The sequence below is a fragment of the Bos javanicus genome, chromosome 29 (assembly GCF_032452875.1).
Source record: "Bos javanicus breed banteng chromosome 29, ARS-OSU_banteng_1.0, whole genome shotgun sequence".
NCBI classification, from domain to species: domain Eukaryota; kingdom Metazoa; phylum Chordata; class Mammalia; order Artiodactyla; family Bovidae; genus Bos; species Bos javanicus.
The window spans coordinates 6,475,680-6,502,590 of NC_083896.1; the positions used below are offsets into that span (position 1 = coordinate 6,475,680).

The 26,911-nt window shown below is 38.7% G+C and overlaps 1 protein-coding gene across 2 annotated transcripts in view; it reads left to right on the top strand.

The window, feature by feature from the left end:
- The window catches only part of NOX4 (NADPH oxidase 4), a 180,108-nt gene extending 169,127 nt beyond the window's left edge, over window positions 1-10,981 (top strand). For both annotated transcript variants that reach the window (XM_061406013.1, XM_061406014.1), the window contains one exon: window positions 10,842-10,981. In XM_061406013.1, coding sequence (XP_061261997.1) covers window positions 10,842-10,962 — 121 coding nt within the window. In that variant the 3' untranslated portion in view covers window positions 10,963-10,981. The remainder of the gene's footprint in view (window positions 1-10,841) is intronic.
- The last annotated feature ends 15,930 nt before the right edge of the window (window positions 10,982-26,911 follow it).

Consider the following 26,911-nt stretch of genomic DNA (forward strand, 5'->3'; position numbering starts at 1 on the left):
TCAAAAATGAGACAAAATGTCTTATTCCCTTTTCATCTTAATGACAACTATACTATTACTGTTTTTTTGATGATTATATTTTTTCGGTAGTACAGTTTTATTCATTTTAAGTAAGCCATTGTGTCTAGCCCTGGTTTTAATGGTAACCTACATTTTACCAATGTAATAATTTATTTTCATACTTTTTTTTTTTATTATTTTCTTTCTTCTGCTCCTTTGGGTTTAATTAGCTCTTCTTTTACTAGTCACTTTAAGATGGAACCATAGCTCACTGATTTAGATCTTTGTCTTTTTATAATAAAAATGTTTAGTACTATAAATTTCCCTCTAAATATCATTGTAGCTACATACCACAAATTTTGATGTGTCTTATTTTTATCTTTACATACATCAAAATTTTTCTAAATTTTTCATGTGATTTCATTCTATCCCGCTGGTTATTTATTTTTAAAACCTGCATTTGTTTGTTCATTTTCGGCTGTGTGTGGGCTTTTCTCCAGTAGCCGTGTGTGGGTTTCTCTTTGCGGTGGCTTCTCTTGTTATAAGCATGGGCTCTAGTGTGCTCAGGCTTCGGTCATTTCAACATATAAGCTCAGTAGTTCTGGCTCTGGATTAAAATATTGTTCATTTGTCCAGCTTTATTGAGAAATAATTGACATACAGTTGTGTACAGTGTAACAACTGGATATCTCTCTGTTGCAAAATGACTACCAAAATAAAGTTAGTTAACATATCACCTCACATAATGACAAAGTTTGTGTGGCGAGAACTTGTAAGATCTACTATCTTCCTAGCTTTCAAACATACAGTGTAGTATTACTAACTATAGTCACCATGCTGCCCCTTACATCTAGAACCTACTCCTCTTGTAGCGATAAGTTTGTAACCCTTTGTCTGTCTTCACTCACCCCCGACCTCCCCCACCTGCCCCTGGCAACCTCCAACTCACTTTCTATCAGTTTGGGGTTTTTAGATTCCGCAGATGAGTGAGATCATACAGTATTTGTCTTTCTTTGTCTGATTTATCTTACTCATCATGATGCCTTCACGTTTCATCCATACTGTTGCAAATAGTAAGATTTTTTAATTTTTTATAGCTGAATTTTATTTTGGTGTGTGTGTGTATCGCCTCACATCACAGTTTTCTTTGCCCATTCATCCATCTGTGGACACTAAGGTTGTCTCCGTGTCTTGACTGTTCTAGATAATACTGCCATAAACATAGGGATGCAGATAACACTTCAATGCAAGTGATTTCCTTTTCTATGAATATATGCACAGTAGAGGGATTGTTGTATCATATGACAGTTTTTATTTTTAATTTTTTTTGAGAAACCGCCAAACGATTTTCCATATGGGTTATATCAATTTACATTCTCAGAAGTGTACAAAGATTTCCTTTTCTCCACATCCAGGCCAACATTTGCCTTTTGTAAAAATGTCTATTCAGTTCTTCTACCTATTTTTTAATTGTGTTATTTGTTTTTTGACATTTTATGAGCTGTTAATATATTTTAAATATTGACCTTTTATCAGTCACATCATTTGCAGTCATTTTCTCCCATTCAGTAGGCTGTCTTTTCATTTTGTCAACGGTATCCTTTGCTGGGCAGGAGCATGTAACTTTATATGGCCCCATTTATTTTTTTAATTAATTAATTTCTTTTGATTGTAGAGTAATTACTTTACAATATTGTAGTGGTTTTTGCCATGCATTGACATGAATCAGCCATGGGTGTACAAGTGTCCCCCGTCCCGAACCCTCCACCCACCTCCCTCCCCATCCCACCCCTCAGGGTCCCAGTGCACCAGCCCTGCTGTCTCCTGCATGGAACCTGACCTGGCGATCTGTTTCACCTATGGTAACATACGTGTTTCAATGGTATTCTCTCAAATCATCCCACCCTCGCCTTCTCCCACAGTGTCCAAAAGCCTGTTCTTTACATCTGTGTCTCTTTTGCTGTCTTGCATATAGGGTCATCATTACCGTCTTTCTAAATTGCATATATATGCGTTAATATACTGTATTTGGTGTTTTCCTTTCTGACTTACTTCAGTCTGTGTAATAGGCTCCAGTTTCATCCACCTCATTAGCACTGATTCAAATGCATTCTTTTTAATAGCTGAGTAATAGTCCATTGTGTATCTGTACCACAGCTTTCTTATCCATTCGTCTGCCAGTGGACATCTAGGTTGCTTCCATGTCCTAGCTTTTGTAAACAGTGCTGCAGTGAATATTGGGGTACATGTGTCTCTTTTTATTCTGGTTTCCTCAGTGTGTATGCCCAGCAGTGGGATTGCTGGGTCATAAGGCAGTTCTATTTCCAGTTTTTTAAGGAATCTCCACACTGTTCTCCATAGTGGCTGTACTAGTTTCCATTCTCACCAACAGTGTAAGAGGGTTCCCTTTTCTCCACACCCTCTCCAGCATTTATTTTTTGTAGACTTTTTGATAGCAGCCATTCTGACCGGCGTGAGATGGTACCTCATTGTGGATTTGATTTGCATTTCTCTGATAATGAGTGACGTTGAAGATCTTTTCATGTGTTTGTTAGTATATGGCCCCATTTATTTTTACTCTTGTTTCCTTTGCCTTAGGATACAGATCCAAAAACATGTTCAGTTCAGTTCAGTCACTCAGGCGTGTCCGACTCTTTGCGACCCCATGAATCACAGCATGCCAGGCCTCCCTGTCCATCACCAACTCCCAGAGTTCACTCAGACTCACGTGCAAAAACATGTTACTGTGATTTATATCAAAGAATGTACTGAGTATTTTTTCTAGGAGTTTTATGGTTTCCAGTCTTATATTTAGGTCTTTCATCTGAGATGATTTTTGTGTGTGGTTTGAGAAGTGGCTCTAATTTCATTCTTTTTACATGTAACTGAACAGTTTTCCAAACACCACAAACAAATTCAGCAATACATTAAAAGGAGTATACCCCATCACCAAGTGGGATTTATCTGAGAGATACAAGTATGGTTTAATAACTTTATATCTTGTATGGTTGGTATATCATAAACCAACATGAAACTACATTAAAAAATTGAAGAATAAAAATCATATCATCTCAATAGATGCAGAAAAACCTTTTGACAAAATTCAGCATCATTCAGTGAATTCAGTAGCATTCAACATACTCTTCAAAAGATAAAATCTCTTCAGTGGATAAAGAGGGAACATAATTTAACATACTAACCCTGTATGATAAGCCTGCAGCTAATATCTTACTCAGTGGTGAAAAGCTAAAAGCATTTCCTCTTATTGGATTATGATTATTATTATTTATTTTTGCTAGTAAATTATATGAATTTCTTCTATATTTTATATATTTCAGACATGTAGTTTGTAAATATGTTCTCCCATTCCCTACCTTGCCTTTTTATTTTGTTGGTCATTTGTTTTACTGTGCAGAAGCTTTTTAATTTAATGTAATCCTGCTTGTTTATTTTTGGCTTTGTTGCTTGTATTTTTGTTGTCAGTTTCACCAGAAATTATTTGGTATCAGAAATTATTGCCAATACCCCTGTCAATGAGTTTTTCCCCTGTGTTCCTTCAAACATCTAATAGTTTAAGGTCTTGATGAAAGTGAAAGAAGAGAGTGAAAAACTTGGCTTAAAACTCAACATTCAGAAAACTAAGATCATGGCATCTGGTCCCATCACTTAATGGCAAATAGATGGGGAAACAGTGGAAACAGTGAGAGGCTTTATTTTGGGGTGCTCCAGAATCACTGCAGATGGTGACTGCAGCCATGAAATTAAAAGACACATGTTCCTTGAAAGAAAAGCTATGACCAACCTAAACAGCATATTAAAAAGCAGAGACATCACTTTGCCAACAAAGGTCCATCTAGTCAAAGCTATGGTTTTTCCAGTGGTCATGTATGGATGTGAAAGTTTGACTATAAAGAAAGCTGAGCACCAAAGAATTGATACTTTTGAACTGTGGTGTTGGAGAAGACTCTTGAGAGTCCCTTGGACTGCAAGGAGATCCAACCTGTCAATCCTAAAGGAAATCAGTCCTGAATATTCATTGGAAGGACTGATGCTAAGGTTGAAACACCAATATTTTGGCCACCTGGTCAGCTCCAAAGAGCTGACTCATTGGTAAAGACCCTGATGCTGGGAAAGATTAAAGGCAGGAGGACAAGGGAACGACAGAGGATGAGATGCTTGGATGGCATCATCGACACGATGGACCTGAGTTTGTGTAGGCTCCGGGAGTTGGTGATGGACAGGGAGGCCTGGCGTGCTGCAGTCCATGGGGTTGGAGAGTCGGACACGACTGAGTGATTGAACTGAAGGTCCTGGAGTCAAGTCTTTGATTTCTTGAGAGTTAACTTTTGGGGTAGTATGAAATAGGGTGCAATTCCATTCTTTTACATGTGAGTATCCAGTCTTCCCAACACTGTGTATTGAAGAGACTGTCTTTTCCTCTTTGAGTATTCTGGCTTCCATGAATTGAGTTATAGTCAGGGCTTCCCAGGTAGCTCAGCTGGTAAAGAATCCACCTGCAATGCAGGAGACCCGGCTTCAATTCCTAGGTTGGGAAGATCCCCTGGAGAAGGGCATGGCTACCTATTCCAGTATTCTGGCCTGGAGAATTCCATGGACTGTATGGGGTTGCAAAGAGTGGGACATGAGTGAGCAACTTTGACTTTCCAGCAGTTTACCTTTGCTTTCTATTTATCTCATTTGTTCTTTCCTCCTTTTTTTACTTTCTTTTCAATTTAGTACTTTTTTATGATTCCATTTTTTTCTCCTGTAGTGGCACACTAGCCTTACTTCTCTGTTTGACTTTAGTTACTTTCCTAAGGAATTTTTCCCCAAGTTGTAATCCTTGAACAACATAACTTGGAAACTTGTTGGAAAAACAAATTATTAAAGATCCAAGATCTGCTGAATCAGAGCATCTAGGAATAGGGCCTTGCTATCTGTGGTCTGTGAATTATCTTAGGTGATGCTAATGAAGTTGATATTGGAGAAGCATTTCTATAGCTTTATATTGTATAACATTAGCTTATCATAGTGTATTTCAAACAATATTATCCCACCTCATGCACTTCCATCCCCCTACATCTCTTTGGCTTTTGTTCTTATTCATCTTTTTCTACATGTACTATAAACGCCATAATTCATTACTACTTTTGTTTTAAATATCAATTATATTTTAAAGAGATCAAAAATTAGACAAAATATTCAGTATACTTATTTACAGATTCACCATTTATGGTGTCCTTCATAGCTTTGGGTAGATTTACATTTCTTTTTTTTCTAGCTGCATACAAATTGTTTTATTTCATAATATATTTACTCTAAAATGTCATACCTACAATGGTTTTTGATTACATTTCAGTTTTTAAATTTATTTTTATTGGAGTGTAGTTGATTTACAATCTTGTGTTTCTTTCTGCTATAGATTTACATTTCTATATGATTTCTGATGAATTCCATTTATATACCTTAAAGGGCTAATTCACTGGTGATAAATTCCCTTACCTTCTGTTAGAAAAGTTTGTATGTCTTTAATCTTGAAAATTACAATATTTTTGTTTGGTATAGAATTTGCTTGAGATAGAATAGTTGACCTTATTTGGTCTTTTAGCACTTTGAAGATTTCACTTCATTGCCTCTGACTTAACACAGTTTGTGACAAGAAGTCTATCCTTCATCTCCTTCACCTTCTACTTACTATTTGTAAATGTGTCTCCACCCCTACCTCTGCCAGCTGCTTTCATGTTGTTCTCTTTGTAACTGATTTTCAGAGTTTCATTTGTTGCCTATAATGTTGTGTGTATGTGGATATCCTCCTTCAGTTCAGTTCAGTTCAGTCACTCAGTCGTGTCCGACTTTTTGTGACCCCATGAATCACAGCACGCCAGGCCTCCCTGTCCATCACCAACTCCTGGAGTTCACTCAGACTCACATCCATTGAGTCAGTGATGCCATCCAGCCATCTCATCCTCTGTCGTCCCCTTCTCCTCCTGCCCCCAATCCCTCCCAGCATCAGAGTCTTTTCCAATGAGTCAACTCTTCGCATGAGGTGGCCAAAGTACTGGAGTTTCAGCTTTAGCATCAGTCTTTCCAAAGAACCCCCAGGACTGATCTTTAGAATGGACTGGTTGGATCTCCTTGCAGTCCAAGGGACTCTCAAGACTCTTCTCCAACACCACAGTTCAAAAGCACCAATTCTTCAGCGCTCAGTCTTCTTCACAGTCCAACTCTCACATCCATACATGACCACAGGGAAAACCATAGCCTTGACTAGACAGACCTTTGTTGGCAAAGTAATATCTCTCCTTAGGGTTCATTAGATCATTGGATTTGTTTGTTTTATCAAATTTGCAAAAATGTTGGCAATTATTTCTTCATTTTTTCTTTCCTTTCTGTCTTACTTGTCTTGAGACTCTGATAACATATGAAAGATTGCCTGCTATTGTCCCTTTTGACCTTGAGGCTCCATGTACTTTTCTGCCCATTTTTGTTCTTTCCTGCTATATCTTCAGGTTTGCTTATCTTTTCTTCTTCAGTGCATATTCTTCTGTTAACCCATTAGGTAACCCGTAGTATATTTATCATTTTAAATTTACATTTAATCTCTAGAATTTCCATTTAGGCCTTTAAAAAATCTTTTTCCTTTCTCATCAAGCTGATGCTTAACCTTAAACATATGAAGCATGTTTCTCATCACTGTTTCAATGACCATATCTGGTAATTCCATCATTTCTGTCATTTTTGTCCTGATCATTTTTGACTGATCTTTTCTTCTTTATTAGTTTGCTAGGCCTTCCATAGTAAAATTCCACAGGGTTGATGGGTTAAATAAGTTTACATTCTCACCATTCTGGGAACTGAAATTTAAGGTAATAGCAGGAAACAGTGACAGACTTTATTTTGGGGGGCTCCAAAATCACTGCAGATGGTTCCTGCAGACAAGAAATTAAAAGACGCTTGCTCCTTGAAAGAAAAGCTGTGAGAAACATAGCGTATTAAAAAACAGAGACATTGCTTTGCCAACAAAGGTCCGTGTAGTCAAAGCTATGGTTTTTCCAGTAGTCATGTATGGATGTGAGAGCTGGACCATAAAGAAGGCTGAACACCAAAGAATTGCTGCTTTTGAATTGTGGTGTTGGAGAAGACTCTTGAGAGTCCCTTTGACTGCAAGGAGATCAAACCAGTCAATTGTAAAGGAAATCAGGCCTGAATGTTCATTGGAAGGACTGATGCTGAAGCTGAAGCTTCAATACTTTGGCCTCCCAATGCGAAGAGCTGACTCGTTGAAAAAGACCCTGATGCTGGGAAAGATTGAAGGCAGAAGGAGAAGGGGACGATGGAGGATGAGATGGTTTGATGGCATCATTGACTCAATGGACATGAGTTTCGGCAGGCTCCAGGAGATGGTGAGGGACAGGGAGGCCCGGCGTGCTGCAGTACATAGAATCCCAAAGAGTCAGACGTGACTAAGCAACTGAACAACAAAAACAAGGGTTGATTTCCTCTGAGACCCTCCTTGCATTGCAGAGGACCACCCTCCTGCTGTATCTTCACATGGTCATTCTTTTATCTGTGTATGTGCATCTCTAGTGTATCTTTAATGCCTTCTCTCATAAGGACCCTACTCAGATTGCAATAAGGTTCACCCTAATAACATCATTCTAGCTTAATTATGTCTTTAAAGGCCCTACATCCCAATATAGCCACACTCTGGGGTACTGAAGGTTAGAGTTTCAATCTGTGAATTTGGGGGAGGGGCAAGATTCAACCCCTAACACTTAGTTACAATTCATAATTTCTTGTTACATACATTTCTGGTAATTTTTTGATTTGGGAGGAATGACTCACAAACTGGAATCAGGATTGCAGGGAGAAATATCAACAACCTCAGATATGCAGATGATATCACTCTAATGGCAGACAGCAAAGAGGAGCTAAACAGCCTCTTGATGAGTGTGAAAGAGGAGAGTGAAAGAGCTGGATAAAACTCAACATTCAAAAAATGAAGATCATGGCCTCCAGTCCCATCCCTTAATGGCAAATAGGTGGGGGAAAACTAGACAATAACAGATTTTATTTTCTTGGGCTCCAGAATCACCACAGTTGGTGACTGCAGCCAAGAAATTAAAAGACACTTGCTCCTTAGAAGAAAAGCAATGGCAAGCCTAAACTGTGTATTAAAAAGCAGAGACATTACTTTGCCTACAAAGGTCTGTACAGTCAAAGCTATGTTTTTTCCAGTAGTCATGTATGGATGTGAGATCTGAATAATAAAAATAGCTGAGCACTGAAGAATTTATGCTCAAACTGTGATGCTGGAGAAGACTCTTGAGAGTCCCTTGACTAGCAAGGAATCAAACCACTCAGTCCTAAAGGAAACCAACCCTAAATAGTCATTGGAAGGACTTGCTGAAGTTGAAGCTCCAAAACTTTGGCCACATGATGCGAAGAGCCAGCTCACTGGAAAAGACATTGATGCTAGGAAAGACTGAGGCAAAGAGAAGGGGGCAACAGTGGATGAGATGGTTTGATGTCATCACTGACTCAATGGACATGAGTTTGAACAAACTCTGTGAGATAGTGAAGGATAGGGAAGCCTGGTATGCTGCAGTTAATGGGGTCACAAAGAGCAGGACACAAGTGAGTGACACAACAACAACAATTTTGTACTTTTAGATGTCTAATGCCAAAATTTATTTATTCTTTTCAATACTGTTGCACTTGTTTCTGGCATACAGTTTTGTTACTTGGCTTTAGTTTGATCTTTCCAGAGCTGGCTTTTAAGCTATGTTAGTAATGTCAGGAAGATCCCCTGGAGGAGGAAATGGCAACCCACTCCAGTACTCTTGCCTGGTAAATCCAATGGACAGAGGAGCATCGTGGACTACAGTCCACCGGGTTGCAGAGTTGGATGCAACTGAGCACACTTGCACACACAGTATGAGGCCAGAGCGCCCTGCAGTCTAAGGCTGAAAGTAAGGTGAGTAGGTGAAGTCATTCAGTCATGGACTGTAGCCTACCAGGCTGCTCCGTCCATGGGGTTCTCCAGGCAAGAACATTGCAATGGCTTGCCATTTCCTTCTGCAGGGGATCTTCCCAACCCAGGGATCAAACCCAGGTCTCCCACATTGCAGGCAGACAGTTTACCCTCTGAGCCACCAGGGAAGCCCAGTCTAAGGCTAATTTTAGCAAATCCTGCCTACCCTTTGCAAATAAGGTAATACCTTTTAAAGTCTCCTATCCATTGCCAATATATGTAGGTATTTCCATTTTAGCTTGTGGTAATATGAATTGTTGATAACCTTATATAAACTCAGAATTTTTTGGCCGGCTTCTTCCTAGTAGTTCTTTGCCCAGCTTCACAAGGAGATTAGCACTCAGCCAAAGACTTCAAGATACTTCTCTGCAGATCTCCAGAGCTTCTTTCTTTTGATTTCACCTCACTTTCCGTATAGCTGCTTTAGTCTTCATGAACTCCATTCCTTTCTCTTTAACTCAGTAAGACCACCAGTCTCTGCATGGGTTTCCCTCTTATGAGCTTCAGCTTCTTTTTTAAATCATTTGTTACATTATTTTTAATTTTTTTTTTAATTGGAGGATAATTGCTTTACAATGTTGTGGTGGTATCTGCTGTACATCAGTGCAAATCAGTCATAATTATGTATATATCCTCTCCCTCTTGAGCTCCCCGCCTTCCACCCCTCTTGTGCTTCATCTTTTAAATCACCTTCAGGCAACAAGTAGAGACAATTTTTGTGCTCACCTTATTTTTTTCATTTTTCTTAGGGATGAACAGTTCTGTGCTGCCTGTTGGCCCGTATCTGGAAATAATAGTTTTATATATTCTTTGTTTTGTCCTATTTTTTAAATGGAAGAGGGTAAATCTAGTCCCTATTACTCCATCATGGGTGCAAGTAGAAATTTATTTTGTGGTTCTTTGTTTCATTTTTCAAGGTTAAAAGTTTTCAATAAGCCTATATTTTCAGTATTTATTATAAATTTAGGTACCCATTTAAATGGATTATTTTTCTGTTCAGCAACAATTATTCTCAGATAATGAATACATACTGTATTTGTCCAAGCTGTGATTAGAATCATTAATCATTTTGATATCTTAGGAAGAATTCAATACAGATCAACAAACTTTGAAGAAAATCAATGTGAAATAGTAGTCATTTCATAGAATGTATTTATTCTATTTGTTAGGAATATGTATAATTTGTCTACTGAAATATTGGTGAATAATAAAACCTGCTTGGCATTTGTTACAATTATTGTGGAACATAAATAAAAGAAAACGTATCCAGATTAATATTCTTTTTGTTTTAATGTGGACATAAATTAGTCACTTAAAATTATTCTTCCAAATGGGTAATAGCTTCCTTGTCTTTTGTCTTATTCACCACGTCTGGTAAAAATCCATGAGATCTTTAGAGAAGAAAATTGTCTGCAAAGCATCAAGTATGAGAAGAACTGATATGGTCCAGGGTGGATGGGAATCTGTTCATATGTCACATGTGAGGCAGTTGAAATCTATCAGTTGCTGCTCTTGACTTGATTTCTGCTCTCATCAGTGACATGCAGACTGCTCAGTCTCTCTGATAATTAACAAATATGTGTTATATTTTTTGAATTATCTTGATTTCTAGCATAGAAAGCATGAGGTAAATAAAATATCTTCTCTTAAATTTGGTAATACAGTGGTTGGAAAATTATTTGAATACAAAGATGTATACATCAAGAAATTAACTTTATTAACACTTTAAACACACTACTGAAACATACTTGTCATGTTCTGCCTGATTTTCCATCTGATTTTCCATTTTCTCTCTTTGTCTTTCCAGGAAAACAGTTGGTGTTTTTTGCTGTGGACCCAATTCGATTTCTAAGACTCTTCATAAGCTGAGTAATCGAAACAATTCCTATGGGACAAGATTTGAGTACAATAAAGAATCTTTCAGTTGAAAACCTCTGAGATGAACAAGGACTCTAAAGAAGGAATGAGTGCAATTTCTAAAGCTTTGAAATGCAGCTGAATCAAACAGCTATGTCATGCCAAACAGTAGCAAGGTTTTCTTATTTATGATTATTTAAAATGGAAATGCAGAGAGAATGTGGCAGGATGACAGGTCACATTACACATTTAATCTGGAAACCAAAGAGGCCCTGAAGGATATCTGATGTGATTATTCACTTTTCACTGCTCAGATTAAAAGAAAACTATTAGGTGCACACTGTTGATTTTTATGGCAGATTCAAGAACTCCCTAGTGAGGAGTTGCACTTGCTCATTGTGAGGCTGATAGCCTTGGTTCTCTTTTAAATTGTTTTTGGTTGAACAAATGCAAGATTGAACAAAATTAAAAATGCATTGAAACTCAGATTACATTTTCTACATGAGTATAAACAGAGAAGCATTGATTTAGAACAGCTCCAGGCCAACATACTAGGTGTCTGAAAATACAGCACAGGATTCTGAGTTGATACGGGTACTCTGTGCCGCTTGCTCACTACTGATGCTAATACTTGATATCTGTAGGCTTTATGCTCAATGAACCTTTTGCAGATGCTGATATAGTATCTATTGATATAATATCTATTGATTTTTTTAATATTTTTCTTTCATCTTTGTTCCTGCCCTCCCTTGGCATGTGTTAGACACGATGATTTAATCACTCCTTTCCATTCCCAATTTATTTAATCTATACTATTGCATTTTAATGAGGAAATGTCATTAATGTAAATTATAAAGGGACTTACAGACTGATAATTTTTTTTCCTTTTTCAGCATTTTGACCTCCATTATTATTTCCTTTTTTCCCCAGTGTAGTTTATCTTTAGGTTTTAGTCTCTTAGTCTGCATTTTGAAGACCAAAGGGTATTGTGTCTGCCAGTGGTCACTGAGATATAAATTTTTTCTCTTTTTTTCACACATTGGTTTATAATGGAGACAAAGTGTGGTCACTTCCTTGAATAGGAAACCTGTATTTTACTCTTTATACAAGAGGAAATACTTAATCAGTTATGGAAATTTAAGTTCTGAATCAAGAATATTAGTGTTGCACTGTCTGGCATTCTGGGTCTTGATACAGAATTACTGAGTTTAAAGTCACTGTAGGGACTGTGCTGTGTGATCCTATCAGCTTATGCTCCCTGTCCATTATATTCTCAGCTCAGAAAATATATTTCACTACCTTAAGAATTAAGGCATTTTTACAATTTAGTAGTTTTCTTTTGTAGACTTGCTATGAAATATAGCACATTGCTGAAATCAGCAACATAGCTTGTCTTGCCTTTGTTAAAATTTTCCGTGAGATAACATAACATGACAGATTCTACTGTCATCTTTTTGCTCTGACTCACCAGTAGCAATCAAGCATGCTAAACCACCGAGCATTAAATGCCCATAAACATATTACAGCTATTTCTTCCTCTCCTTGGAACTCTTTCTTGTTCTCTCTGGAAGGAAAGTGAGTCAGAAAAAGATATGGGAAATGTGCAATGTTCCTGCAGATTTAGCTCTGAAGGCATATTTAATAACCAGTACATCTTGGCAATACTTTCTCAAATAAAAATAATTTTCATAAAAACACATAACAGGAGAAAACTGGTAAAAAGAAAAGAGTTAGTACAGGCTTACATGCAACATTCTTTACTAATTATAATTTATTTATGTGATTATGTTAATAAATCTCATTTCAGTAAAACTGGCGGAAGAAGAATGATCTTTCCAAGTAGGTCTGCTATACTAGATGAAACTCTGCCTATTTTATTTATTCCAGTGGATGTTCAAACGCTGAGTGTTAGACATAGGTAATTTTTGCTTCTGTAAGTAGGAATGAAGCTAGGACTTCGTCCTGTGTGTATGAGAGCTTTGTTTTGTTTTGAGGAATTCTTTTTCTGGGGCTAATTCTTATCAGACTGATCTTTAAAAAGTAATTTTAATGACAATAAATGTTAAAATTGAAATGGTATCCTTAAAATCTCTGTAAGCTTCCTTTAGGTTGGCAAAAGATAAAGCAGGCAGAGTTTTTTCACGAGATGGCACAAAGTTGAGTGTGCAGCAGTGTAACCGTAGGCATTTCAGTCCTGGGGCTGTTAATGTCCCTGGCTAATGGTGTGACTACGGAAAATTGCTCTTCACTCTGGGATGAAGATGTCTCGTTTGGACCAGACCTGTAGTTATTAGTCTTTTTAGTAATGTATATTTTTGAGAACTTGATTAAAATGAATATTGTGACACACTTACAAAATATTACATTTAATTTTGGCAGGCCCACAATCTCCAAAAGCAGTGGCTCCTTTTTGAGAACCTCTGAACAAAATAAGGGTTTTACGGGGTTCAGTGGGTTAAGAATCCACCTGCAATGCAGGGGACACAGGAGACACAGAAGACACGACTTTGATCCCTGGGTCAGGAAGATCCCCTGGAGGAGATCACAGCAACCCAGTCCGGTATTCCCAGCTGGAGAAGGCCATGAAAGAGCAGCCTGGCGGGCTGCAGTCCCCAGGGTAGCAATAAGTTGGACGTGACTCAGCTACTGAGCACACACACAAACAGAGGATCATCTTTATAATTGTTAATTGTTTTTAACCTATACCTTTCAGTTCTCTGATTTTTTTGGAGGAAACTATCAATTTTTTTATAGGATTGTTCTAAGAAATGAACTATGTAGACAAAGGAAAGGAAATTCTCTTTATATTCCCCCAGACCAAGAATCCAGTGGAATTTACCATTCAGTTTTTAATCTTTTTTGGATCTCCTGTTTTGTGTAAGGGATTTTGTGATTTTTACGTATCAATTTTATAATAGTAAACTCAGATTCACACACATACACACAGACCCCACTCACGTACATTTAGAGCTTGCTGTTTTTGTCTTTTGGGGTGTTTTTTCATTTTGTCTTTGTTTTTTTAAATTCAAGTTAAAGTTTAGATGATTGATAGTGTTATTTTTTTTTAATTTAGTGACTTTAAACACCACTCAGGCATTGTGATGGTATAAACGTTTAAAACAAAGAAATAAAGCAGTGTAAACAAAGCATAGGCTGAATTGATTTAGTCAATGTATCCATGTTACTCATAACCCCCAAATCAGAGTTTGTTTGAAGCATTAACATCACGTAATGGATTTAAATTATAAGTCATCATTAAAGAGGCTTGCTGGAAGCAAATGGGCCAGGATTGTCATCAATAGATCAAGTTGGTGATAAAGAATATTATACTAATAAGAAAAAAATTTAAGTAAAAAAGATGTGTTTCTTTTCTTTAAGGATGGTAAACTCAGTGGAAGAGTAATTTTTCTAAACACCCCATGAGACACATTTTAAAGTGCTTCTCCGATAAGCAGATTCCTTTTCTTGTGTTATCCAGGATACTTTAATAGTAGAAACATAAAGTGATGAGATGGTTGGATGGCATCACTGACTCAATGGACATGAGTTTGAGCAAACTCTGGGAGAGAGTGAAGGACAGGAAAGCCTGGCGTGCTGCAGTTCGTGGGGTCACAAAAAGTCAGCCACGACTGAGCAACTGAACACCAAAGTGCTGAAGCTGGAACTACTCTGATTGTGCAGTTGAAGAATCTGAGGCCACAGGGAGATGAAAACTTGCTTCAAGTCATCCATTGAGTTTGTCACAGACTAAACTTTAGTCATCTCTGCTACTGAAAGGGGCTTTCCCCCTCCGTGTGACAAATACATCTAATAAGTCACATCTGTTGGCTTGAACCTCCCCGTAAACTCTAGTGCTAGGTGGAAAATAATGTATGAGTGTTAATTCCACATTCAGATAAAGAAAATCAGTCTTTCCCCCTATGTCTTTGTAATTTCTTACTCAGTCTTATATGTTTTGCTGATTAGAACCTATTTCCAGATAGCAGTTTTAAAATGTGTCAGTGGTGGTAAAGAGATTATGTTTTCCAGGAGTTTATGGAGAAATATGTAGCAGTATAGTTTCTAAGAAATGCTAATATTGTAATTTTAAATTTAGAGTCATAGACCAAAGTCATAACTTCAACAGCTTTCTAACCACCCAGGGAAATGTTGATATTAAAACAAATGACTTTGGTTCTCTATTCACATGACCATAACACACTTCTTGTTCAGGAGAAGACAGTCAGTTTTTTGTAAACTCCTGAGACAGGAAATAAATGAAATCAAGCATAGTAAGATGGACATTTAGTTCTACTACCACAGAACAATGAAAACTCTTTTTCCTTGTCTAAATCTCCCCTCCATTACCCCAACTTCTTTATTTCATTCCGTAGTATTCTCAAAGGACAGAGTTGCAAAAGCTAGCTAGATGAGGTTTTCCAAAGAAAAAAAGCAGACTTCCAATACTTAGCAAAGAAGTGTCCAATAAGGGAAAAGAGAAAAAAAGGTCATGTGAATCATTTAAAATTAGCAGAGTTAAGCAGCATTGTTTTAGAACAGACACCAATAATGTTTCTGAAGCTAATACACAGAATTTTTATTTTCTCCTATACAAAAGTTTGATGTTCTTGTTTATAGAATCTAAAAATAGATTTTTATTGTATTTTACACTGGTGCAAAATACCCAGTAGTCTTAATGCAGAGTCTTAATACGGTAATTTAAGAATTGGTAAGGGCAGGAAATGCCTCATAGGAGCAAAACTGGAAGAGAGAAAAGGGGAATCAAAGAAAGAAAAGCTGTTTAACAGATCAGAACACATTAATGCTTTTTTTTTTTTTTTTCATAGCATAGATGCTCAAATGTGTGACAAAACTAGCTATTACGCTGGTTTGGAAAAATGTAAAGAATATTGTCTTTGGTTCCTCTTTAGGAATCTTCTCATTATCATTGTTACTTGAATTTTTGTAGACACTTTACTTTTGATCAGATTTCTATTTGACTTCTATAAGAATTAGAGCTTTGATGAGCTGCCAGTTGACCTGGAGACAACCCCGATATTTTGATGAGGACCAGCACCACATAAATGCTTTAGTAAATGTGGCAATAAAGGGAGGCTGCCACACACTGCTTCACCTGCCCGTGCTGCGCATTGACATTCTGTCACTGCAAGGTCATATTTCCCAGCACTTCTCCTTCTACCCAGAGAGTGACATCTTCCTAAAAAGGCAGATGCTGAGAAAGACGTTCTGCTTTATCAACGGTGTATCTGTTCACCTATATCAGCACATTCATCTAAAGATAGTTATCATTTTAGGATAACTATAAAATTCATTTTAGTGGTGAGAAATATCCCCAAGGAATAATATGGGAGGCAAGCTTGCCTACTGTATATATACAGCACAGTGTGTGTGTATATATATATATATGCGCAATTCTCTCAGTCGTGTCCGACTCTTTGTGATCCCATAGACTGTAGCCTGCCAGGCTCCTCTCTCCATGGGGATTCTCCAGGCAGGAACACTGGAGTGGGTTGCCATGCCCTTCTCCAGGGGATCTCCCCAACCCAGGGATCAAACCCAGGTCTCTGGCACTGCCGGCGGAGTCTTTACCATCTGAGCCACCAGGAAGCCCATATATGTGTGTGTGTGTGTGTGTATATATATAGGGCTCAGCTGGAGTGGATACCTTGGAATATTTAACCACTTTCTCCTTAGCCAATGGATTGGCTGCTATATATACTCAGCTCTCCAGCTGAGCCTTGCGTGCTAAGTTGCTTCAGTTGTGTCTGACTCTTTGTGACCCCATGGACAGGAGCCCACAAGGCCCTTCTGTGCATGAGGATTCGCCAGTCAAGAATACTAAAGTGGATTGCCATGCCCTCTTCTGGGGGATCTTCCTGACTCTGGGATCTAACTTGTGTTTCTTAAGTCTCCGGCATCGGCAGGTGGGTTCTTTAACACTAGCAACACCTGGGAAGCTGAGCCTTCAGGTATGCAAAATCCCTTATGACACGCGGGCTGGAACCTGACCTGGGTTGAACGCCAGGTTCAGTGATTAGATGTGCTACACAGTTTAAGCTGCAACCCCCCAGAGACTATCCAGTTCAAGAAAATAGCAGCTCTTGAGTCAGCTTGGCATCGTGACTCACATACCTGGGTACCCACTAGGTACAGTTATATTCTTATTTAAAGGTAGCCAATATTTGCTCACCTGATGGCATTAGGAGAAAAGTGTCTTTATGGTCTTGTTCTTTTCATTAAAATTTAAGTTCAGAGTTGGGAAAAGTAAACATCACTTTAAAAAGTGGGAATAATTGGCAGCAGTTCTGTTCTTCCCTGAGAGTGTGCTAATTTTATCATTTTATTCAGCCACCTCCAGTGTGTAGAGTGAACAGGATCCTGGGTTAGAAATCAGAATACTTGTAGCCTTTAGCCCTGAAAAGTATTCGACCACGTGCATAAAAATAGAAATGATATCTACCTCTACTAAACGCACAAGGATGTACTATGGCAAGCATGCGGAGGAGAAGGGGAGAGGGTGGTGAAGGATACATTCCGGGCAAATCTTCCTTAACAGGTGTTTTGATAGTACAGTCAAAACACTTCTCTATGTAAAAACACAGGCTTTTCTGAGTCACAGCCATTGTTAACTAAAAGAATTTATATTTTCTGGGCAAGTAGAGAAGTACCCACAAGCAAATCGGCACCACTATCTCTCTCTCCTGAGATTTCTATAAAAAAAGCCACCTTTTTGTCCTGTATAACTGCCTTCTGAATTCCTCTTGAGTATTTTACATCAGGCACAATGTGGCTGGAGATAGCTGTATTTATCTATGAGAGTTGAACTAGGAATTGTTGGAGGGTGATACAAGTTACCTGCTTATTTAAGGTTTGATGGAGAAAAATCAGGTGCTTTTGAGACATCCTAGTGAATTAAAACAAGGCCTTAATCTTAGAACTAGAAATAATTCTAAAAAAGCTTTGTAGCAATAATTATACAAAGCACCTGCATTGTAGCTATTTTTTCCTGGATGGAAATAAAATTATCTTTTTTCTTACTCTTAACAAAGACACCGTATTATATATTTTCATCAAAGCTTTGTAGATATTTGTATTTAAATTATGTATATGCATATGTATGTGAGAGAATATTTTTATGATGGATTTAAGGAAAAATTGCCTATATGAAATGACATTCTACAATAATGTGTAATGATACTTTTCAACTTTCATTAATAAGCATTCAGTAGTGGCAGGTTCACAATTGGAGAAAACATAGTTCACTTATCACAATGTGAGATGCTCAGAATTCTAGGCACTTGGTTCTTGTTGAGCTAAATGGAAGTGTGATTTTATACAGTGCTGGAGAAGAAGCACTATGTCAGATTCAATACTTAAAGAATTGGGAAAAAATACACTTATTTATATATGTAAGTTTATTGTTGTAGAATTATGGTACATTGTAGAAAACCTTCATTGTTTTGGTAAGCAAATAAAGGTTGGGTAAATATTCCTAAAATTCCTTTCATTATAAATGAATTTCATGCCTTTGGCAGTAATAATCAAGAATTTTTTTCCAGGATTTTGAATATGTTAGTCTTTTTTCGTCCTATGAAAGACCAAATGATCACACTAGTAGTATTACTTGTGAAGCTATTAAACGAGTGATATTTAAGAAATGTTCTTTGAAAGATTTTGAATGTAGTATAATTCCAAGCTTCTCACCGCTCTTGTAACTTTCAGTTCAGCAGGATGTATAATTGGGAATTATGGAATTCTAGCCTCTAAACTTACTATGCTGGGTTTGGGGTTTGGATTTTATTTTTGGTTTCTTTGTGTTTTGGCATTATTCTCCAAGCTCATAATTATGCTCATTAAAACACTGAAATATTTATATAATTTTAAGATGTCGAAACTATGTATATTTCTTCTTCAGAAAAATTAATAAAATATAATATGTTCATTATGAATTCTAATGATGAGTTTTCATATTTGATTATTGACAATTTCTATTTGCCATCAGAAGATCTCCACAGAGATCAGGTTCCTACAGGTCTCTGCCATCACACCCCTGTACAAGGCCCTCTAAGCAGAGTCCAGGCATTCCCACTCCTGAGGGAATTCAATGGCCATGTCCTCAAAGGTCAACTGTTCCTAAGAAAAAGCCATTCCAGACTCCAGTTTTTTCCTTTTCCGTAGGCCACGTGAGTCTTTGGAAATTTATATTGAAAGTTTGAAAGATGTTGTTTATTGCTTAGAATCAGCATACCCCTTCCTGCGCCACAACCATACATACATGGATGACCTCACCATGTGGAATAGACAGTCCTCTGCTGCCCACAGTCACAGGAGGGATTCAGCACAGCAAACTCCCTCACAGAGACTAATAAGTGAGGTTTGTGACACTTCCCTTCAGATCAGGCTCGCCCGGGAGTTCCCTGGTGGCCTAGTGAATGGTTAGGATTCTGAGCTCTCACTGTCATGGCCTAGGTTCAATTTCTGGTGAGGAAACAGGTCCTGTCAGCCAAGAAACTTTCCACTATATAAGAAGAGGAGAATAAGGCACTCGGGCCTGGAATAAATCATAGCAGTAATGGCAACATCTGATTTACTTGAGGTGGAGGAGCAGGTGCTGGGATTTGAGGTCCCTGGAGGGTTCCACATCAACCTGAATTATAGCAGGGTACCATGCAGCACAAAGTTTTATTCCATATTTTCAGAAATGTGCCAAAAGCAAAACCAGAATGTGTGGTTATTTTACCGAGAGTAATATTCAGGTGGTGTTAACGAGCCATGGCTTTCTAATATCCCTGTCTGCATGTAATACAAAATGTTTGGTTGTTATAACAAGATTTAAACATACTGCAGGGCAAATCGTATTTTCTAAAGCACAGGAACCACTTTTAGTAAAGAAGCCTGACTGGATAAGTCTTATTGTAAGATGTTCTGTTCCTCCTCCACTCACCTCAGCTTTATTGAGAATTTCTGTTACCTTTAGTTTCTGTAGGGCTTCCCTGGCGGCTCAGACAGTAAAGCGTCTGCCTACAGTGCAGGAGACCCGGGTTCGATCCCTGGGTCGGGAAGATCCTCTGGTGAAGGAAATGGCAACCCACTCCAGTACTCTTGCCTGGAAAATCCCATGGACAGAGGAGCCTGGTAGGCTACAGTCTATGGGGTCACAAAGAGTTGGACATGACTGAGCGACTTCACTCACTCACTCAAACATTGACTATACTGTAAATATTTACACCCGTACAGAAAGTCCTGCTTGAAGAATTTGGTTTATTTTCCCCAATATGTCATCATCTCCATTTTTTGAAATTTATGCATTACACGAAATAAAGAATAATAGGATAATGGCTCACAGGTATGTCTGACATTTAAATAGGTGGAATATGAGCGGTCTGCTTTGTTGCAGACACCTGTGTTCCAGTATCATTTGAAAACTAGCTGTGTGATTTCCCCATCAGAAAAATGCAGACCAGAATTTTCTCTAAGATTTATTCCATCTTGTGTTTCTGGGCTGGCTGTGAACCTGTCATTTTAGAGTGGACAGAATGAGTAAAAATGCTTCAGTATACATGATTACGGTCATGTTTAGGTTCTAAAGCATGCAAAATTGGAAAACCTTCTTGCATCAGGATAAAAAATATTTGCTTCAGAGTAAAGGACTTTTTGGTGGCTCAGTGGTAAAGAATCTGCTTGTCCTTGCAGGAGACAAGAGTTCAATCCCTGGGTCAGGAAGATGTCCTGGAGAAGGAAATGGCCACCCACTCCAGTATTCTTGCCTGGAAAATCCAATGGACAGAGGAGCCTGGTGGGCTACAGTCCATGGGGTCACAAAGAGTGGGACATGACTTAACAACTAAACAACAATGACAACAACAAAAGACATTATGCTGTCTGCATCTCTAAATGTATGCTCTTGATGTTCCATTGTTATTCATTGTTTTCTTTCATCTAAAAGTCATTCATTGATCAAATCAGCTGCCACAGTGCCCTCATTTATAGAGCTTTTAGGAGTAGTGACTTAAAAAAAAAAAAAGGAGTAGTGACTTGTTTGTAGGGTTTAAGCAGATTACTCTTCACTACATGTAACTGCATTTTTCTCAATCAATTCCTACCACGTTACAATCCTTCAAGGGCTTTATTTTCAGGGTAGCTGCCTTCCTGAGATGGTGTCTTGCATCCTGTGTTTTGCTAAGCGGTCAAGCATTCTATAATGAGCATTCCAATAGGTCAAGTTTAGACGCATTTAAAAAGCAAGATTAGCAGTTATGTGCTTGCATTCCCCATGTGCATTATTTGCTTTGTATCACAATGGGGTCATGAGTGCATATTTTAATAGCATTCGTGTTGTAAAATTACTCATCAGCAGTGGCCAGAAAGAACACAAAAGATAATTGGGAAAAAATGCTTTGGGAGGGTGTGCAAATCAAGGAGACTTTGATGCAAACCTCAATTCTGAAGATTAAAAGTTCCTTTAAAATGGCTTTCCTTATTCATATTGATTACCTTGCTGTCAGGAATGTGTTTGCCAGAGCTCAAAAATATGAAAATGTATGACAATAAAAGTTTCTCATCAGGCTTTTTATTAGGCAATGAAATGTACAAATCTTTTGAAGTGGCTTGTGTTGCAGAGACCCTGTTTGCAGCTTGGTGGTAAATATGTCATCTACTGGGAGATATAAGCCAATATCCAAACCTGTTTTTGCATCTCAGATATAGACCCCATGGTATTGTATAAATAATATTTTTTTACTTACAATGACTGTTAATTGTGACAGATTCCCAAGTCACCTGATATACATTTTGACAAGATGATTTTGAAATTTAATTCCAGGTTTGTGCTGACAGAAGACTTCTGTAGGAGGTATTGATTAGTAGGCAAATTTGGACTTCAAGTTTTTAGAATAGTTCTCTGCCTTGGGTTTCTTTTGATTCCCTGGTGGCTCAGATGGTAAAGAATCTGCCTGCCGTGCAGGTGGAGTCAATCTCTGAGTCAGGGAAATCCCCTGGAGAAAGGCATGGCAATCCATTCCAGCATTCTTGCTTGGAGAATTCATGGACAGAGGAGCCTGGCAGGCTATAATCCATGGGGTCCCAAAGAGTCAGACACCAATGAACGACTAACACTTTCACTTCTGGGTTTCTTTTATGGTGGTGGTGAGAAATGGTTAGTTATTTATTTACATCTGTAATAGGATACTTGGGGGAAAATACATTTTCATCTTCCAAAGCAGATGGAAATAACATTTCTAGCAATGTTCTACAACTGTGTTGCTTCTGTTAAGCTTTGCCTTTGGAGTAGTTGTTGTACCTTTAACCCTTATCTGCTAGTAACAGGAAGTGTATCCCAAATTAGATAAGCTTGCAGACAAGCCCTGGGAGCTATGACCATACTCTGATGTTGAACTGTGACTACAGTTTCTCTTCTCATTTGTCTAATATAAAGTCCATTCCTCGCCTATTTCATTGAATCCAGCTTTAGCCTGAAACATTAAACTTAAAAGCTTTTGCACAGCAAAGGAAACTGTAAACAAGGTGAAAGACAACCCTCAGAATGGGAGAAAATAATAGCAAATAAAACAACTGACAAAGGATTAATTTCCAAAATATACAAGCAGCTCATACAACTCAGTATCAGAATAACAAACAATCCAATCAAAAAATGGGGAAAAGATCTAAACAGACATTTCTCCAAAGAAGACATATAGATGGCTAACAAACATATGAAAGGATGCTCAGCATCGCTCATTATTAAAGAAATGCAAATCAGAACTACAAAGATATCACCTCACACTGATCAGAATGACCATCATCAAAAAGTCTACAAAAAATAAATGCTGGAGAAGGTGTGGAGAAAAGGGAACCCTCTTGCACTGTTGGTGGGAATGTAAATTGATACAGCCACTACGGAAGACGGTATGGAGATTCCTTAAAAAAAACTAGGAATAAAACCACCATATGACCCAGCAATCCCACTCCTAGGCATATACCCTGAGGAAACCAAAATTGAAAAAGACACATGTATCCCAATGTTCATTGCAGCACTATTTACAATAGCTAGAACATGGAAGCAACCTATTGGAAGGAATCCATCAACAAATTCCATTAATCCATGGAAGTTGTCCATCAACAACTGAATGGATAAAGAAGTTGTGGTACCTATACACAACGGAATATTACTCAGCCATAAAAGGAATGCATTTGAGTCAGTTCTAATGAGGTGGATGAAAATAGAGTGAAAAAGTGAAAGTGAAAGTCACTCAGTTGTGTCCAACTTTGTGACCCCATGGAATATACAGTCCATGGAGTTCTCCAGGCCACAAAACTGGAGAGAGTTGACATTTCCTTTTCTAGAGGATCCTCCCGACCCAGGGATCGAACCTAGGTCTCCCATATTGCAGGCTGATTCTTTACCAGCTGAGCCACAAGTCGGAAAGAGAAAAATAAATATTGTATATAATGCATATATTTGCAATCTAGAAAGATGGTACTGATGAATTTTTTTTGCAAGTCAGCAGCGGAGAAAAAGATATAAAGAACAGACTTACGGACACAGGGAGAGAGGAGGAGAGGGTGAGGTGTATGGAGAGAGTAACATGGAAACTTATATTACCATATGTAAAATAGATAGCCTATGGGAATTTGCTGTATGTCTCAGGGAATTCGAACAGGGGCTTTGTATCAACCTAGAGGGGTGGGGTGGGGAGGGAGACGGGAGGGAGGTTCAAAAGGGAGGGGGTGTATGCATACATATGGCTGATTGATGTTGAGGTCTTCACAGAAAACAACAAAATTCTGTGAAGCAATTATCCTTCAGTTAATACATAAATTTATAAAAAGTTAAAAAGAGAATGCTTCATTTATTTTTTCTTGTTGGTTCCTCAGCTCAGCTATAGACTTTAGAACCTTGATATTCTATGCTATACTCAGTACATGCTGTGTAGTCTCAGTCACCCAGTCGTGTCTGACTCTTTGTGGCCACTTGGACTGTAGCCCGCCAGGCTCCTCTCTCCATGGGATTCTCCAGGCAAGGATACTGGACAGGATTGTCATTTCCTACTCCAGGGGATCTTCCCGACCCAGGGATTGAACCCACGTCTCTTACATCTCCTGCAAAGGACTGTCATTTCCTACTCCAGGAGATCTTCCCGACCCAGGGATTGAACCCACATCTCTTATGTCTCCTGCACTGCTGGCAGATTCTTTACCACTGCACCACCTGGGTCCAGGCTCTGCTTCTGTATGTTCTCCAGTCATCTTCTGAGTTAGCCTATTTTCCTTGGTTCCAAGTTTTCCTTTCCCTCCGGGCTTGGGAAAATCATCCGTGCACTGGCTCTGCTCAGCAACAGCCCCCCTGAGCCCCTGGTTGCAGTAAGTGCCCGTCACATACCAGTGTGCTACAGAATCAGATGTCTCTATGGCAGGCTGTTCAGTAGCTTATTTACATAGGAAGTGATGCTGCAAGTACAGTCGAGTCTTTTTTTCCTGGTAGTTCTGTTCTATAAAGATCACACAAGCACACATGCTGAATTCATGAATACTGAACTTTTGCTCCCAATTTAGTTCTTGTGAGCATCTGATCCCAATATTTTTATCAACCATTCAATACATGACCTGTATGTTTGTGTGTTTCTGGTTAAAGACACTTTATTTAATATATATCGTCAGTTCATTAGTGTTGAATTCACAGCCAGCAGCACTATAACTCATGCCTGAATGAAGGTTGTCTAACACATGTATGTTCTTCAGAAGGCACATCATGGATAGATTATGAAGGTTTTATTAGGCCTCATTTATTATTAGTTCAGTGCAGTTGCTCAGTCATGTCCAACTCTTCGTGACCCCAATAGATATGTTAATATGTGTAAAAAGTGTGCAAACACTTGTGTTCAGCAAAGGTTAACATGGCAGGCCTGAGGCTGCTGTTTTTCTTATGAAGTCCTTCTGGCAGGATTGGCCATCTGGAAACCTAAATTTCAGGAGCATTCCCACCACCCTAACTGCTAAGAGGGACTCAGTGTAACTAAACTTTTGTGCCAACTATGAGGTTTGTACTGAACATCTGCTTTCCTTCTGAGGGCCTGGAATTTTGGCAAGTGCTGGGCAGAGGTCTTATGTGATCAACCCCCCATAACACCTTGGACACTCTCTAATGACCTTCACTGGCTCATAACATTTCACAAAGTTTGTCACAACTTATTGCTGGACAACTTCTGTGTGTCTTATATGATCTTGCTGGGAGACGACTCTTGGTAGCAATTGCCTGGTTTCCTCTGGACTTCACCTTACACACCTTTTCCCTTGGCTGATTTTGCTCTGCCTCCTTTTGCTGTAATGATTTTTAGCTGTGAGTGCAATTACATGCCGAGGCTTGTGAGTTTTAAATAAGAATCATGAAACCTAAGTCTCACTGGGCTCCTCGGCCACAATCTGCATGACTCTTAGTACAGGGGGTGTCCACTGGTTTTGTACCTGAGGAGTTAACTAACCAGATTACTTTGACACAAGTTAGGCTGAAATTGTGGGTGTGAATCCCATGGATTTGGAGGGCCGACTGTGTTGCTGTGCCACATTGTACACAAGGAGCTCGAGCATCTGCAGGTTTTGGTGCCCATGGGGACTCGGAATCAATCTCCCATGCACACTGAGACCACTATGCCTTGTATTCTCTCTGTTCTTGTGCCTGAGAGGGAAGTGGATTAGGACCTTTCCCCTACCCTCGGGTCTCCCTTCCATTCATAGAGCGACCCCCTTGCTGTCTTCTTTGTTGAATCTCTTTTCTCTGTTTACTTTCTTTTTTTCCATTGACAGATTAAGAGCAGTAAGTGCCCAGATTTGGACTCATCCTTTACTAACAGTTGAAGCCTCCATTTGGGACTTTCTTAAGCCTCATGCACCAACTGAGATTTACCAGTAAACTCCAGTTGGAATTAGACACTGGCCCAGTTACTAATGTCACTTTCTCTCCTCTTCTAATGTTGTGTATAGACCTCTTATACCTTGGAAGGAAAGCTATGACCAACCTCACATATTAAAAAGCGGAGACATTACTTTGCCAACAAAGGTCCGTCTAGTCAAAGCTATGTTTTTTCCAGTAGTCATGTATGGATGTGAGAGTTGGACTATAAAGAAAGCTGAGCACCGAAGAACTGATGCTTTTGAACTGTGGTGTTGGAGAAGACTCTTGAGAGTCCCTTGGACTGCAAGGAGATCCAACCAGTTCAATCCTAAAGGACTGATGTTGAAGCTGAACCTCCAACACTTTGGCCACCTTATGCAAAGAGCTGACTCATTGGAAAAGACCCTGATGCTGGGAAAGGTTGAAGGTGGGAGGAGAAGGGGACAACAGAGGATGAGATGGTGATGGCATCACCAAATGAATGGACATGAGTTTGAGTAAACTCTGGGAGTTGGTGATGGACAGGGAGCCTGGCATGCTGCATTCCATGGGGTCGCAAAGAGTCGGACACAACTGAGTGATTGAACTGAACTGAACTGAACAAAAACTGACATGCAAAAATAAGGGATGCAAAGCAGAGGCAATGTGGGATTCCAACTATTTTTTGATCTCCTTTGAAAATTATTAAAATAACTCAACAAAGCACTAATACCCCTTTTCTGTTTCCCTCCTTTTTCTTCTCATCCTCTTCCTCAACCTATTTATTTCCATGTTTCCCTTGAGTGGATTGTGGTGAATGTAATCTGTGTTGACAGAATTAGCTGTTCTCTAAGATATTCCTCTTTCTCTTTGTTATCTTCCCTGTATTCTCCAGCCCATCACTTTAAGTGATTAAGTCAAATCTCTTTTTGATTTAAGATTAAGTCAGATCTCCTAATTCCAACTATGACCTACAGAAGAGGTTACATTCCCAAGAAAAACAAGCTCTACCCCATTAGCCACTCTTTATTACACTTCTGAAAACCACTACTTACCAGTTTTCCCACCAATATTTGATTTATTTCAACACAGAAGATTCACTACACTTGAGACAGTAGTCTCATTTAGTCATTACACAACATGGTGATTCTGTT